General features: G+C 44.1%; 3 protein-coding genes across 5 annotated transcripts; all 3 read left to right on the plus strand.

Moving 5' to 3' along the window:
- Positions 1 to 1,293: 1,293 nt before the first annotated feature.
- fdx2 (ferredoxin 2) lies at positions 1,294 to 4,289 on the plus strand. Its single transcript, XM_062448468.1, has 5 exons — positions 1,294 to 1,504; positions 1,791 to 1,839; positions 2,060 to 2,166; positions 2,450 to 2,537; positions 2,719 to 4,289. Exons 1-5 carry the CDS (start codon positions 1,318 to 1,320, stop codon positions 2,873 to 2,875), a joined length of 588 nt encoding a protein of 195 aa, XP_062304452.1. The 5' UTR covers positions 1,294 to 1,317; the 3' UTR covers positions 2,876 to 4,289.
- Positions 4,290 to 4,499: 210 nt separating this feature from the next.
- On the plus strand, positions 4,500 to 8,971 carry zglp1 (zinc finger GATA like protein 1). Of its 3 annotated transcripts, XM_062448381.1 has the most exons (7): positions 4,500 to 4,581; positions 4,679 to 4,751; positions 4,999 to 5,155; positions 5,421 to 6,821; positions 7,130 to 7,242; positions 7,673 to 7,766; positions 7,953 to 8,971. In XM_062448381.1, exons 4-7 carry the CDS (start codon positions 5,431 to 5,433, stop codon positions 8,086 to 8,088), a joined length of 1,734 nt encoding a protein of 577 aa, XP_062304365.1. In that variant the 5' UTR covers positions 4,500 to 4,581; positions 4,679 to 4,751; positions 4,999 to 5,155; positions 5,421 to 5,430; the 3' UTR covers positions 8,089 to 8,971. The 3 variants fall into 3 exon arrangements, with proteins under 3 accessions (XP_062304365.1, XP_062304364.1, XP_062304363.1); XM_062448380.1 differs by lacking the exon at positions 4,999 to 5,155 and having other exon boundaries at positions 4,501 to 4,581; XM_062448379.1 differs by lacking the exons at positions 4,500 to 4,581; positions 4,999 to 5,155 and having other exon boundaries at positions 4,613 to 4,751.
- A 956-nt stretch (positions 8,972 to 9,927) lies between these two features.
- Positions 9,928 to 11,592, plus strand: foxd7 (forkhead box D7). The gene has a single exon (XM_062448411.1). It carries the CDS (start codon positions 9,942 to 9,944, stop codon positions 11,010 to 11,012), a length of 1,071 nt encoding a protein of 356 aa, XP_062304395.1. The 5' UTR covers positions 9,928 to 9,941; the 3' UTR covers positions 11,013 to 11,592.
- Positions 11,593 to 16,359: the final 4,767 nt, after the last annotated feature.

The following is a 16,359-nucleotide window of genomic DNA, read 5'->3' on the forward strand; positions in this document are numbered from 1 at the left end:
GTGTCATGTTGAGGTATATAATGTGCAACAAAATAATTAGGTGTAGGCCCTATATGAGGATGGGAACCTCCACTATGTGACTTAAATTGCCTTCTCATCAGAAAGGGCAGTCTGACTTTGTCCACCCATTCAAATCATTCCGATCAGATCATGCATGATAACCACACACACACACATCCTCTCAAGTTGCAGCACGAGAAAATACAGGGTGGAGAAACAGCTCGAGGCTACTTCATTTCCAAACCATGCATGAGATATCTTCCACTAACCACACACTCACTCACACACACACACTCACACACACACACACACACACACAGCAGCTGACGACTGTAGGCCAGGAGACTTGAGGATCCAACGGGGGCATTTCCATGTCCTAAATGGAATCACCAGACAGGTAGACGCTCCCTAGCCACTCACACATTTTAACTGACAAGGTGTGTGTTTATGTTGTGCGGGTGGATGGTTGAGTGGGATTACCAGGAGTGATGCTGTCCCCCAGACCCACCCTTAGGCCAGGAAGGCCTTGACTCACTAAAGACCCTCCTTTGAGATACATACTGTATATGGGCAAGAATGAACCCTATAATGTTTTATGGAGGAGGAACACTATACAGCCATATTGGGCTTGGTACCCTGTTGTTAGTCTGGAGTTAGGACTGACTTGGGGCAAAGCTCAGAACATTATAGGACACTATAAAGGTACAGTACTCATACTGTATCACAGACGGCTGTCTTTTTTACGGCCGCATATCTCATCTCAAATGTCGAAGGCATGTTACAGTGTAAAAGTTTTATAGCCATAAAAGTCACAGCACTCAGTACCTTCACTGCTTCCTGCTGGCCCTTTACGTTTGTAGAGGTAAATCTGGGAGTACTAAAAGGGGGGCAAGGGGTGGGGGGTTATGACTGGCTCTCACAGTCATAACATCGCCGCTCTACTGCATGCTCTAGTGACCTCAGCGGTACACAGTACCCTTTGATGCTTGCTTGCGTCAGATAGTTCTAACTGCACAAACAAACAAACTGTCTCCCCTACTTTCTACGAACTGCATTATAGATGTTAAGGCATATCTCTGTTAAATGCATGAAACATGGAGGAATATAAAAGAGAATACATTTAAATACGCATTTCGATTCTGGTTCGTATTCTAAACCAGACGGCTTGTGACAAAACATATGGACTAAATAAAAATTACACTTACACACAAGTCTGCTTATTTATGCTACAGTGGCGTCCTCTGCTGCTAAAAAAGTAGAAGAATGTCATCACTACTTACTATTGGCTGTTTTCACTCACGTGACCAAAACACTATCATGGCGGCCACCGCTGCAGTCCGGTCGAGCGTGGGACTGACTTTGAGACTTTCTAGAGTTATACCAGACTGTAGCAAATGTCCTTTTAACAGGTTAAATACTTGCACGAGTGGCATTTCTAGTGTGTCGAGAGGAGGAACTGTTGATCGTTTTCGGACGTTGAACCGACACTTACAGACCTCTAATGGTGAGTTGCTTCAGTACGTCATTAGCTACGACTACAAACATAGTCGCTATATGCAAGTAAACAGATCCAGGTTAGGATCCAGGAAGGTAGTCTGCGCAATAATTCGCTGTGCATTCCTTAAAGATCATGATATCATCCAAATCAAATCAAATCATTCATCCTAAGATAGTGTTGTGACTGCTTGTGCAACAAGCTGCAACCCAGTGGTGAGCTGAAATTAGTTTCTACTATTTATTGGAATGATTTGGGAATGTAAAATAGTATGTTGTGTTTTATTGCCGAACAGGATTGTACCACGACGAGGGGAGGACTAACGCGGAAGACCCTGACGATGTGTAAGTGCGACCTTTACAGATAGCCTATAGGCGACATTTTACAATTCAGCATATGCTACTTTTTCCCCACAACCTTCAGTAGGAATACGTTAATTCACTTCAGAACTGTCTAAATTCACGGTAATTTAAACAGTTAAAAAGTAAGTTAACCCCACCTTACTTTGTGGACTGCTAAATCTTTCTCTGACCCTTCACCCCAACTAACTTATCTGTTCTTCAGGGTCAACGTGGTGTATATAGACCGGTCTGGACAGAGGATTCCAGTGAAGGCGAAGGTTGGGGACAATGTCCTTTACCTGGCTCACAAGCATGGTATAGAACTGGAAGGTGAGAAGACAGAGAATATATAATCATCTTTCCATAAACTTCAACACAGAAATCTATGCAGTAATCATTTAATTTCAGGACTTCAAATATACCAAAAACTTTGAGACCAAGGCGTCTTCATTAACAACCTGTAATTATAGAAACATACATTTAGTAGAGACAGAAACGGACATGCGATACACACACAGCCAGGAAACTAATCCCAAAAATGTAAATTTAAATTCAACCCCAAATACATCTCCCTAAAATGATCATTATGTCTTGGTTCTTGTCTCTGTGTTAGGTGCTTGTGAGGCATCTCTAGCTTGTTCAACGTGTCACGTCTATGTGAGTGGAGACCACTGTGAAAAGCTACCGGAGCCTGAGGAAAGGTATGGCCTGATCACATGACACAGCACACTTTGCTAACCAAACGGTCATCAAAATACCACACACCTGAAAATGGGGATCTTTCTCCATTTCAATCTGATGGGGTAGTCATCCAAATACAACACAGTATCTTACAACACTTGATCGCTGGAGCTCATCCTCTGGTCCTCTCATCCCTCCCAGCGAGGATGACATGCTCGACATGGCTCCCCTGCTCCAGGAGAACTCTCGTCTGGGATGCCAGATCGTCCTCACCCAAGAGCTGGAAGGCATCGAGCTCACCCTGCCCAAGGTCACCAGAAACTTCTATGTGGACGGCCACGTTCCCAAACCACACTGAGGACCGAGGGAGGGATCTCCCCACCACAGCCGCCGTCTTCTGCTGGAGGGAAAAGGAAGAGAGGGAGGGGGGTGCAGTCGGCCATCTTGGGTGTACTTTGCGGCCCGTGGGTGGCCAGGGATGGAGGGTTGCCCGGCTGGGATAGAGAAGCACTTATAGCATCTCCCTCTAGTGGACCTCTAAAGAAACTCCTAGTTTACTAACGACAGGACCGCATGCCAGACAATATAACAGACCTATGCAAAGGCCTAGATCAGAGAATCACTAAAACAAATCTGAAGTGTGGAGTCATTGGGCTCACATTCATGATGTCCATTGTCCAGTTGGGTGTCCATGGTTAGCAGCTGCTATATGGGGAAAATATTGACTGGTTTTCAGTGTTTATGTAACTGTGTCATTCTCGGGCCAGGATTGATACGTCAACTCAAACTATTCAGTCACACACACTGTTGTTCTTGGATAGGTCCTCAATGTATAATAGTCATTTGATATTATGTTATTGCATCAATTCAAGAAGCATTTATTTGGTAGGGCCACAGTGTCCTTGAATGGAACATTCCATGTTACAACTAATTTACAAAAGGTCATATACGCACAATTATTTTCTGAACAAAAGCCTCCAAATAGTATGGATGGTCACGTGGTAACCTATCAATACTCACTTGTCGCAGTATTACCAACATACAGCTTCCATTGTATTACCGTTGCATCATATTTGTTCCTAGTTTGCTCATGTGAGAGGTTTGCGAGGGTGAGGGAAGTGACTTGTCAAGGTTTCTATTATTTTCATATTGACACAGATTATCCCCTTCCGCCATAAAGCCATCCGCAACCATTAACCTTAACCCATACTACAAGTGGTATGCTTTGAGTTTGAGCTGCTGAAGGAACATTAGTATAGATTGGAGCTAAAAGAGTTGATCTCTCATCAAATATTGTTGAATAAACTGACAGAGGAACCTTCGGTGTTGTTTCTCTGACAAGTTATTTTACATGTCTTGCCCACATCAATCTTGATCATGTTTTTGCCTTAACATTCAACTTCCCGAGTTGTAAAAAAAAGCTACCAGTCAGAGCTGTATTCATCCATTTTTCAACCTCCAAGGTTTTTTTTCTTTTCTTTCGTGAAGCCAATCCACCCCTTAATTTGCAGTAGCCAATTATTGTCACTTCTCACTAGCTTGCTTGATTCCACAAATAGGCTAATTATCTAATCTGAGTCAGGCGTGCTAGGAAAGAAAGTGACATATAGACTGGACTGCTGGTTCAGCAGATGAATCCATGAGATCTTGGAACGTTTTTACCAATAACTAGTCTGCACTTGTACTGTAAGTGTCACATGCGCACAAATGTATGTAATATATGTTTCATTGGAAAATCATTTGATGAGCATTAAAACTCGTTTTGAAAATAATTGTGTCCCACGCATGTTTTCTATCATGGGGCTAAAGAGGATGTAAGACACGAGGAAAACAATGTTAGTTTCCATCTTGACAACGACTAGTTGTCTGCAAACTGCGACAAGAAAAACTGCACTAACAATATGCTGTGTAATTGTCTCAAGACAAATGATCAATAGCACTAACTACACACGTTTGGTACATACAACAATATGGTGTGATCCATATATACGTTGACGAATTGCAAATACCAAGACCTTCGACAGGTGACCCTCACGGGCAAAGTGAGCCTTAAGAAACAAGAATGTATTTCAGTCAGAACTTTTATCTGTTCCAAACGCTTATCAGACTAATTAATGACATCAAAAGCACCTGTAGTTATGTTGTCCTATGTTTCCTGTAGGCCCAAAACAATTGTCAAAACGTGACATGAATTGAGCACGGAAGAATACATTCACTGAATGAAGAAACCACAGGTAAGCCTCACTGCTATAAATCGCAATAATGTGTTCCATTAGTGAAGAGGATCATCTTTCCTACTGCTCATTACGTTCCAAATGATCTAGACGGGCGATCATTCCGACCATGTTGACGTAAAGTTAAATCCCCATGCCAGTTCATCGTTGCAGTTGTGCCTGAAAAGATCGATTTAGGTTGACGTACTGTATTATCGTTGTGAGTTTGTAATTCTGGTTAAAATTGTCATCACGCCACGCACGAAAGAAGGTCAAATCTGATGGCCCCAGCCTGAGTAGCGCGAGCATCTGTTGAAGCTTGGCGCTAGCTCGAGACAAGCCATCAGAGCTGCCAAGACATTTCTGGATTCAAGTTATTACATTGTGACTGAGGAAAAATATTTATACATTTCAACACGACCGCTGTGAGTTCTGTTTTATGGCTGTCTTTTGATGTTCTTCAGTATTTTCACGATACTATTTTCATAATTGTTGGTGGGGGGGGGGGGGGGGGTCTACCAATACCAGCTTTAAGGGTTGAAATACCTCAAAGACAAGGCACATTTTTAGTCTGATGGGTTACAACTTACATATTACACAGTTACATATTTAAATAAAACATCTATTGGTACCATTTACAATCAAGGATACAGCACACTTTCATAATTTATTTCTCTTTCTTTGGGACAGACACATAAACATGAGCTTAGGAGCAGAGCTACCATCCATCAGACCTCAAGCAGCCAGTACAACGGAGGACCCAGAACCCCAGAACCCCAACCAGGTGACCCAGTCCACCAACCAGGTGACCCAGTCCACCAACAAGGTGACCCAGTCCACCATCCTCTACCTCCTCCAGGAGGCTACCATGCTAGCCCGCCCTGCCCCCGACAGCTGCTTTGACTCCAAGTCTTCAACTAGACCCGGCGGAGAACCTAAGCATAACTCCGTTTCCCATAAGCCCCCTCTTCAAGCCATTTCCTTCCTTAAGTGCAACCAGAACCAGCGGGAGAATGACTCTCCATGCACATCCACCTGCTCCGAGTCCTCTCAGTCCAGCGCTCGGTGCAGCAGTCCCTGGGAGGTCATGAGTCTCATCAACCTCCAGTGCGAGAGGCTCCTCCATTCGAGCGACCGAGAGGAAGACGACCCAAGCTTAGGCCCCGCGTTTTCTCCCTCCTACGCCGCAGCCCTAGGGTCCAATCTGGGACGCGTGAGCACCGGTGTAGGCCTTGTCTATCCTTTTGACACGGCGAGAGAGGTAGCCGCCTGTATCAGGTCCAGCGACCAGATGGGTGACATGAAGGAAAGTGGCATGAGCAGCAGAGCGGAGGCTGAGGAGCAGCGGCGTTCACCCAAGAACTCGATAACAGACCAGTCTGTTCCATCGCAGGCATTCGTCAGTGTCACATGTGGAGACGTGGGCAGTTCCGGTTTCGGAGATGCATGGGCGCGCGTAAGCCTCGGCGCCGAAAAGGAAGAGGAGGAGGAGGAGGAGGAGAAGGAGGAGGATGCCTCGGTTGAGAAGGACATATTAAAGGAGCCTTGCTCTGGAAGTGTTTTAGCACTCCAACATGGTTCACCTGCACCCGATGATATCCCTGTACCACAGCATCAACAGCTGCCGTGTTGGTCAGCCGAAGAAGAACACCTGTATCCAGCACGACCCTCGGCAACCACCATGGCGTACCTGGCATCGAGCTCAGCATTGACACTGGACTTCGACTCCAACCTCTGCGTCACCTTTGACCCCCAGGACGGCGTGAATCAGCCCCAGAGCTCCTCGCAAGCCCTATCGCTCATATTGAGCGGTGAAACCGGGCAAGCCGAAGACTCGGCATTGAGCCAAAATGGCCGTCCAGCCGCCTCAGAACCGGAGGCCGAAGAAGGTTCCAAGCAGAAGGGCCCAACCCTCGAGCGGTCTGCCTCGTCTGTGACCCAGTGGAGGACCAAGACCCCCAGGAAACAGCCCTGTCCTACCCGCAGCGTTGACGTGCGCGGCGGGGGCGTTCAGGGCGTGACCTTCCGGATACACACCGAGGTGGACGACAACAAGGAGCAGTGTCGGCTTCTGATAACCTCCAAATACAGGTAGGGCCACGACATAACTTTACACACGATGCTATTCTCCTCACGGGTACAAGAGACGGTGTAAACATTTTTCCATACGTGTTTGTGAATCCAAAGTCATAGCCAAAATTGATCAGAGGAGACACATATTTGATAATCAATAAAGTAATTGGTAATCAATAAAATTGGCGTTTTAATCTTGGTGTCACACAGCACAACAGTGCATCGTCACACAACAACTCTTGTTTCTTTCTGCATATAAAAAAAAAGGCCCCGTATCCTACTGGTTATCCCACTGTCCTAGTTTACGCTACTGCATTCTTTCCCAGTGACGAGCTCTCCAAAAGCGTCCGGAAGTCGAGAGTCAGGTCAAGGTCGTCCCAGAGCTCCTTGAGGACCAGCAGTTCTGACGAGGAGAGCGATCCTTCCACCAGCCTCCACAGTGAGTACCTCTCCTCTCCCAGCAGAGGGCAGCACAGCAGCACAAAATAGCAGCGTCCTTGACCCATGGGACAGGTGGAATATATTTGATGGTGGATTTTTTTTTGTTCCTTTTTTTCAGAGGGTTATTTTGGGGAAACTGCTGGGTAAACACTGTTAACACGAACATGAGCAACAAACGGCTGCTGTAAAAGGGGTTGAGAGAGAGGAGAAAAAAAGACGGGAGGGCGAGAGAGGTGGGAAGAGAGCGAAAGGGGGGGGGCATTGAAACATGTAATTGTATGTTCGTTTGGGTAACAGCACAGTAGTGTGTATATATACACCGCCCATATTCAGGAGACTTGAAGGATGACTATGTCAACAAAGGATAAGGTGAGGCCTTCAGAACAATGTCTGAAAACGCTGATTAAACCCTCCTCTCCTCCAATCAGAGAACAAGATGTGTGCTTCCTGCCGCACCAAGAAGACCCCCTTGTGGAGAGACGCCGAGGATGGGACCCCCTTGTGTAACGCTTGTGGAATAAGGTGGGCCGGCTGAAAAAAAACAAAAAAAAAACAAGTTCTACTTCCATCTTGTGAATTGTTGTGGTTTGGAACAGCGACCTCACCGCTGACATTACAAGCCATAACACGTGATCATTTCCTCTCCTAAACGAGGAATAAATATGCCGCTGCTGTTTTTTGCCCTCGCTGCCATGTCCACCTTGCCAGGTATAAGAAGTACAGAGTGCGTTGCACACAGTGCTGGCACATCCCCAGGAAAGAGGGCCACTCCAACACGCGCTGCTTCAAGTGTGGCGACCTCCTCCGGCTGGCCTCGTCCCACCGCAAGCACCCGGCCTGGTAGCCCAACCGACGACGTGCTCGATGGGAAAAACGAGACGCCACGCCCGATGGCGCTATCGTGGACGACTGCGGGCACTCAGTAATAAGCTAGCCCCTTCCCTTGTGGTACGTGGCCATGCCGACAGGCTCTGCGGCTCTTTGGTCGGTCCCCTTTGAGTCATGTTAGCCTGTCACGTCACTTCCTGTGAGCTGCCCTCCAAGTCGCACTGTTGGTTTGCTGCCTGGTTGTAGATAACACACTATGCACTGTGCTGTAGCATAAATACACACGTACTACCTCTGAAAAATACTCGAACTCTGCACTAAATTGTCTTATTTATTAGCACTTATCATATATCTTGCTCTGGGTCTACACATAAATGAATAAACAACAAAAATGTCCTAAAATTCTAACTATAAAATACAAATATAAAAGACAATACTGGCAACGTTTTTTTTCTTTCTATGGAACTCTTTTCCATAAGGTTCTTATACTCTACAGGCAAGAAGCTGGGGTGTTCATTCTGGACAGAACTTCTAACAATAAACTGCCAGTCATACACAGAACTGTAACAGCATTGCCTTAAATGACATACTGTCCAGCTGTTAGATACAAGTTAAATTAATGTTGGTATCTAGTTGTTTAAGTTAGAAATGTAAACTTTCAAGTAAAGATTTCGAGTTGAATTAAGTTATATATTGCTTTGTATTTGTTGTCTTTTATATTTGTGCTGTTTTTCCTCCTTTTCTGAATGATGTGTTGGGGCAGTTCTTGTTATTATTTTCTGTCTGAAACTATACCTCAAAATAGCGATAATTTAGCTGGTCTATGTCTGGAGGTAAAAACAAAAAGAACAGTGGTGGAGTAAGGATTTATAAAACTCTTATTAAATCATCTTATCTGATTTGTTTTCGTCTTTATTTGATAGGATTGTGTGTGTGTGTGTCACAAAATGTTTTACAAAAGCCTACACAACATAACATGCATGTTTAAATTAAACAGTTTTGAAGCTGAAGAATTCCAGTTTAGCTGGATTCAGTGCGTTCCACCCGTGCGTCTGAAATGATAACCCCATCGGATGTAACCGTTTTTAAACTGAGAACTGCGAAATCCTTTTCGAAATGATAGTTTCCAACTATATCGCTCTGCAAGGCCACCCTTATGCCAAATACATACCAAATGTATGACAGCAAGCTCTTGAAATGTGGCTATTGAAATCACTGGTCTATTAAAAATATTCAGCACAATCTAAGTGTAAATGAATGCCATACGCCTCCATTTTAACTGTATGGATTAACCTTGAATTTCCTTTATTGATTCTTTCTGGATGAGTGCAGATTTCTTTTAAAAAACGTTTTCTATTTTTTATTCCTTACTCCGATTTCTTTATTGATAATTTTTGGTATTTCTATGTAGGCCTAGCCCAAATGATACTTAGTTAATGGATGGTGTATATAGGCATATAGCTTATTAGGCTACTTTATGTAAATATATTATGAAATAACATGACTAGGCTGATAGTAGGATTGACTGCCATAATTTATAACACAATTAAAGTTGTCGTATTCTTTTTGCTCGTGCTTAACTCTTAACTGCGACGTTGAAGCAAATGGACGAATCGGAAAATTACATTAATTCATTAATTAATTAAGGAAGGCTCGTGTAGCCTACAGCGCGTCTTTTGTCAGGCGCTCCAGGGTTCAAAATAAACCCCAACTTTAAAACTGTGATTATCATACATGAATATGTACATCTTTCATGACAGTGATGTTTGTTTTAGTCTTAGGGGGGTAGGCTATTTTGCAAGAAGGAGGGGATGAATGAAGGAGGGTGAAAAGGCATTCTTGGAGCAGCTGTGTTTTCTTTTTTTGTGAATGAAAAGCGAAAAGGCAGCGCGTCGTGTGCGGGCATCTGCGCGTGGACCTCAGGCACTCATCTTGCCCCTTGCTTGGTGCAGGTGGCACCGGACCCATTGGAAGATTATGACTTTGGACAGAGATCTAATGGAGCCCGAAATCGACGTGGAGGGAGACGGTCGAAAAGATGCACAAAATCAGGATTACGCACTGGTGCCCGATTTGGAGCAACGCTCTGAGCTCCCTTCTCAAATACAAACTGGTGAGGACGTGGAAGCCAGTGGAAGCTCTCACCTCAAGTGTTTGTCAGGAACAGGACGAAATGCGGCTTGTGTCAAGCCCCCATACTCCTACATTGCTCTTATCACCATGGCAATCCTTCAAAGTCCGAAAAAGCGCCTTACGCTCAGCGAGATATGCGATTTTATCAGTCACCGTTTTTCCTATTACCGAGAAAAGTTCCCGGCGTGGCAAAACTCCATTCGCCATAACCTGTCCCTCAACGACTGCTTTGTCAAAATGCCTCGGGAGCCCGGAAACCCTGGTAAGGGAAACTACTGGACTCTAGACCCAATGTCATCCGACATGTTCGAAAACGGGAGCTTTCTACGGCGGAGAAAGCGCTTCAAGCGTCAGCATTTCCGATTTGGAATGATAAAGGACACCGCGCTTTTCCCCAGCGCGATGCCCAGTTTCCCATTCTACAGAGCGCATGGACTAGGACCATGTTTCCAAGCACCCAGTGTGGACCAGTACCACCACCTTGAATTAAAAAATTACTCGGCTCCTACCCCTAGCATACCTCCGGTAAGCAGCATCTTGCCTGCGCTGTCATCACTGTTTTCCAGGACGGATGCTGGCCAAAAGACGTTCCTTTCATCTCAGACTTTAACCTTTGACAGTTTGTATAAGGCGCACTGCTTCACGATGCCTCCGACTTCGCTTCCCAGTTCCCCGTTTCTGTCTCCAGCCTCGCTTCATTCCATGGAACCCCCGCATCCCCTGAACCTGAATTTGGAGTACCACAAATTACGTCCTTTCACCACTTCTAGCTTTTCAAACAAACTCTTGCAACAGCCTGGTAAATAATATTCCAACTATTGACCGTGGATAAAGTGGATTTACAGGCACTTCTCTAGACTACTGCCTCTTTAGTTTCACAATAATTCTGATTGGTTTCTGGTATATTTGTATTTTGAATAAACATTTATTTTAAATTTGTAAAAGTAATTTAAGGTGCCAACATTAACTAAAACTATCAAAAACGGCATTGATGGAATACGGACATTTAAAAGGCCTGTGTCCATGCGTCTTGCGACGAACTCTGCTTTATTTTCTAATTAAGAGTTTTGATGTGCTTAATATGAGTTTATTTGAATCCTTTGGAAATAATATCTTACTGAAAGAACATTCAAATGTCTCGATAAAAAGTTACTATTTTGCAGATTAGCATTGCTCCTGTTTGAGCAATTACATGAGTAGGCCTATTGATGTTCAATTGCACTATTTGTGGTTTTATGACTTTTGTAATCCAAGTAAGCTTTTTAGTGGTCTATTTAGCCTACAATTTACTCATTATCAGCAACACATTTATATGCACTTACAGAGGAAATGAAGAGGCACTTTGAAAGCAGGGAAAAACATGCTGTATTAAACTGTCATACTTCAATTTACTGTATTAATTTCTCTTTTCTTTGACTGAAACACCTTCACCTCACCTCGCACATAGAAAATCGTCAGAATGTGACGCCATCATAAAGTTTATTTTATTTCACTCCCCGTGTCGACATTTGATTGATTACCGCTGCAACGTTTTTTGAAAGAGGCCACGTACAGTATACATAAGATCGCACATGTGCACGTACATTCTCCCTCGCTCACACTATCAATCACTTACTTACACTCTAACAACACACTATCTCTCTGTGTGTGGGTGCCCTCACATGTGTTACAAAGGAGGTTTTCCTCAGTCAAAACAGACCTTCATAAATGGCTATATTGCCAATCCTTGTACCCCCAAATAAGTAGCAGATGACCGTGGCATTTTCTGATCTGCAATGCCGTTACAATATGATCAAATGCATATGTAGCCCGGACATCAAATATTATTGAGCATAATGAGAATGATTCCTGTTTTGATGTTTCTAGATCCTTTGCACAATTCTTTTTGTTATGTCTTGAACTGCAAAGTAGCCCACCCTACTTTGCTTATAAAGCTATTGAAGCAAAGACAGTCTAACATTACTCACTTATGGGATTCCAAATGTAATGGATACTGTAGGCTACATCAAAGGGTGTTGTGTATACTTTCAAATTGGTGCATTTTTGGAAAAATAAAACACAAATGTGTGTGTGCATGTGAGATTGAGAGTGTGTGTTTGAGTGTACGCATGTGTGCGTGTCCATTGGGACTGACACTGCCACCTCGAATTCCCATCAAATCATGTTATACTTGACAACCATAAAATGGACCTACAATATAACCAACTAACCCATACGGGAGAAACCATTTTAACAATCCAACGAATTCAACGTTTCCAACTTTTTAAAAACATTTTGCAAACATCCCCACAACAAAAATCCTCCATTACTCGAATCGATACAACTGAACTTACAGTACACCATCATCTAGTTGAAAAACACAATTCAAGATAAAGCAATGTTGACGATGGCGGCTGATGTCGAAGTGGTTCCCCAGCCTGTAGGCGCTGCATGCCGAGAGCATGGATGGATGACACAGAACCAACACACGTTCATGGCTGCCTTGCACTTCCTGCTCCCTTTGAGCAGTTTGCTTTTCCTGGCACACTCAGTCATATTTAGGTTTTATTCAATTACACCGCACACACGCACAAACACACGCGCGCACCCGCGCTCCCTCCCGGGTTAAACTGCCCGTGTGTCACCCGTGTGGCCCATTAAAGCCGTGAACCCTGAATCTCAGTCTCAGAGCCCCATGGGTTTGACGGTTTATGTGTGTTTACGTGCTGGTCGGGTATCGTGACGTTCCCTGTGTATTTGGACAGGGGGTGCCCCCCCCCCCTGTCAGGGCTGCAGATGACAGTGACATATAACAGGAGAGCCACCCAGAAGGACCATGAGCTCATACTTCAGCCACGCGTCCAGAGAGTGTGAACGAGGAAAGAGAGAGAGACACAGAGAAATACTGCAAGAGAGAGAGAGAGAGAGAGAGAGAGAGAGAGAGAGAGAGTTTGCAGGAGATCTCTGATGAAGGAGATGCATGAAGGTGCCAGAGAAAGCAAAGGATTTGAGTCCAGTACAAGGAAGAAAGCAAGATGGAGGGACGTTTCAAAAAGAAAAATATGAAGCCCCCCCCCAAATAAAAGTGGACGCGAAGCCAAGAAAGTTTGCAGGTGGGAAAGATTTTCTTCTCCCGATTCCTAATCCTCAGAAAAGTGTGAACGTCCAAATGCTTTAGATTAAGAAGAGCCACAAATAACACCACAACAAGAGCAGAAAAGGGAGATGATTGGTTTATTTTCTTCAGCTATGTTTAGCATTGCACCATGAGGCCAAACCAGAGGGCCAAAGACATGATGTCATGACTTTACCCTCAGTCACCCCTTAACTCATCCAGCACATCTCAAGGTGTGTGTGTGTGTGATTCGGTCAGATAGAGTGTGTTTATTCATGAGTTCATTTATATATGTGTGTCCGAGTGTGTAAGTCACTTTGTGTATGTCCACTTGTGTGTCTGTGTGTATGTCAGTTTGTGTGTGTCCATGTGTGTGTGTCCATGAGTGTGTGTGTGTTTACCCATACCACGCATCACAGAGGAACCACAGTTTCCAGGTCAACAAATAACACAGCCAAAATACTCCTTAGAGGGGAGACGGATCGTACCACTAAAATAAATCAGAGCCGAGCAGTTAGGGAACACACCATGTCTACTTGGGCCATAATATAAACCTGACATACTGTTTCTTTTTGATCGCGAGTGTGAGCGTGTGCGTGCGAGCGTGCATGAGCGCGTCGTGCATTTGGTTCCGATCGATCTCTCAATACCCATTTCCCTCTTTTCCCGCCAGGAACTCTTCCAATCCCCCCCCCCGCCCCCCCTGTTTGTTAAACCACATATTTCCTCCCTTTCACTCTCACAGCTCATTCCCCCTCTTTCCCCCCCTCCCCCTCCCCGCTCCCTGCCAGTCTGTACCCTGCGCTGCATGCCACCCAGCCTGACGGTGGGTACAGTTCCTGCAGGCCCCGGCGTTGGTGGTCCCGTGGTGTGTAAGATGTGTTTTCTCCCCTCCCCGTTGCCCTGTTCTTTTTTATAGCAAACACAAAATTGTTCCTAATTCTCTGCTGCTGAAGGGGGGTAATTTGTGGCTTTTGGCCGAGAGGACCGAGGCTGTTAATTTGAAAAGGCTGCCTGCTCTAGGCTTGTCTTGTTTTCCCCTTATGGTCTGAATACACGATGACTTCAGATCTGGAATGGCACATTGTATTTAATAACAAAACCAGACCAATAACTGTTATAGGAATTTAAGAAAGCCATATTTTTGGTGTACTCTCAAAAAGCAAGTCGGCCGTATAGAACAATTTGGAACAAAGGATGCAGTTCTTTCTGAAAACGTATAGAACTCGAATATAATTCTCAGGTCTGTAGGTTCCTATAGAACCCTGCTAAGTCTGAAATGACCGAACAGCACTCATATAGAAAGTCATCAGCCATGCTGACAACCTAAGTCACAATTGCATTTGGGCACTGTAAAAGCACAAAGCCTAACTTAAATAGGGCTTAGTTTTAATCATTTGGTGGCAAGTGTAAGCTTTTGAATGGCCAATACCAGTAATATTTACAATTTAAAGCTTAGTTATCACCCAAAAGAGGAGGTGTAGACTGTAGTTTTTCCTAATAACTTATGTAGCCTGTTTCATCAATCAGTCATGCACTGTTTAATGCTTTAAATATCCGTACTGAATGAAACGTACCTACTGTAGGTATACATACATTTTGGGTATATGATTAGAAGCACGGATGCACGTTTGGATCAAAGTAGAATATATAACACAAATAAAGTTTTGCTCTTAAGCTAACGACTTCAAAATGTATCTTGGAAAGACTCACTTTATTCTTCCATTTGCAAATGAAACGTCAAAAAGTGTTGTGTTTATTCTTCGTCAAATACGATATCTGATGCTCTTTCCACCCAGGAATTATTGTGTCATTTATGTCATTAGGCCTATTCAAATTATTTTGAAATAAATATATGAGTAAACTAAATTGTTAACGCACATTTCCACCACTGAAATGCTTTTCACGGACTGCACTGATGTCTAACTAACATCTGGCTGTGATAATGACTTCTAAACAACAATTCAAGTTTCCTATCATGAAAAACTGCAGAAAAATACTGATAAGCTTTTTTTTTGCCTCTAAGGTAAAAATTAAAATAAATCTCTGTATCCATCATATGCATATATGATGACACAAAATGTACGTCGTTTTTGGTCTTGTCAACAAGATCATTTTCAAATATATCAATTGTCATTCGGAAAATGACGATGTCCCTTTCATTGAACTGTGTCCAGTGTCCAGACACTGATAGCCTGTGGTTCAGCATGATCACAACCCTAAACTGCCTCAGCCTACAGGTTATAGCATCTTTACGAATTATTCTTATAAAACAATATCACAAACTCGTACACATTCTCTCTGAAAGGCTTGATTTTTAAAATCTTTATATTTTCAAAGACTTATTTAATTTCAGCCTATTTTAACCCCCCCCCAGCAGCAGTTTCTGTTGAGCTCCAGACTTTAGTCTGTGAGACAACCTCCTCCATGCAGTCTCGTCAGCACTTTGATATGGACGCTGCTCCCTCTTCCTCCTCTTCCTCCTCCAGGTGGAGAAGCAGAGAGAGAGAGAGAGAGAGAGAGAGAGAGAGAGAGAGAGAGAGAGAGAGAGAGAGAGAGAGAGAGAGAGAGAGAGAGAGAGAGGAAGCACATCAGCCAGCCCAGCCTCAGGCGTGGACGCTCCAGGGAGAGGTGCAGTAAGACCCACAGGAGCCGCCGCCCAGAGCCCAGCCACTATGACCGGCGCAGGGGGAGAGAGGAGAGGAGCTCTGGTGCTTCCAGAGAGGAGACGTCCAGGGAGAACCTCCACCAGGGTCACCACTCCCAGTCTACCTCCCACAAGAGGCCCCTGGAGGACCCTCCAGCCAACCCTGACTCCTAGAAGATCACACATGAGGACCACACAAATGTTTGCATGGACTCATGAACCTTGAATAATTGTTCCGATAATTTAGTTGTAAATATGTAGAACTTTGTTAGGTGTGATAACTTATAGTACTAAGTATTTTGTTTATTCAGTTAGCAAATCTAAAAGGCTCCATAAACAGTCACTAACTAGCCATAGAGTCAATTCCATTTTCTTCAAACATCATTCACAAGGCTGTATATATAGAAATGATG

This window comes from Osmerus eperlanus, chromosome 22 (assembly GCF_963692335.1).
Source record: "Osmerus eperlanus chromosome 22, fOsmEpe2.1, whole genome shotgun sequence".
Lineage (NCBI taxonomy): Eukaryota > Metazoa > Chordata > Actinopteri > Osmeriformes > Osmeridae > Osmerus > Osmerus eperlanus.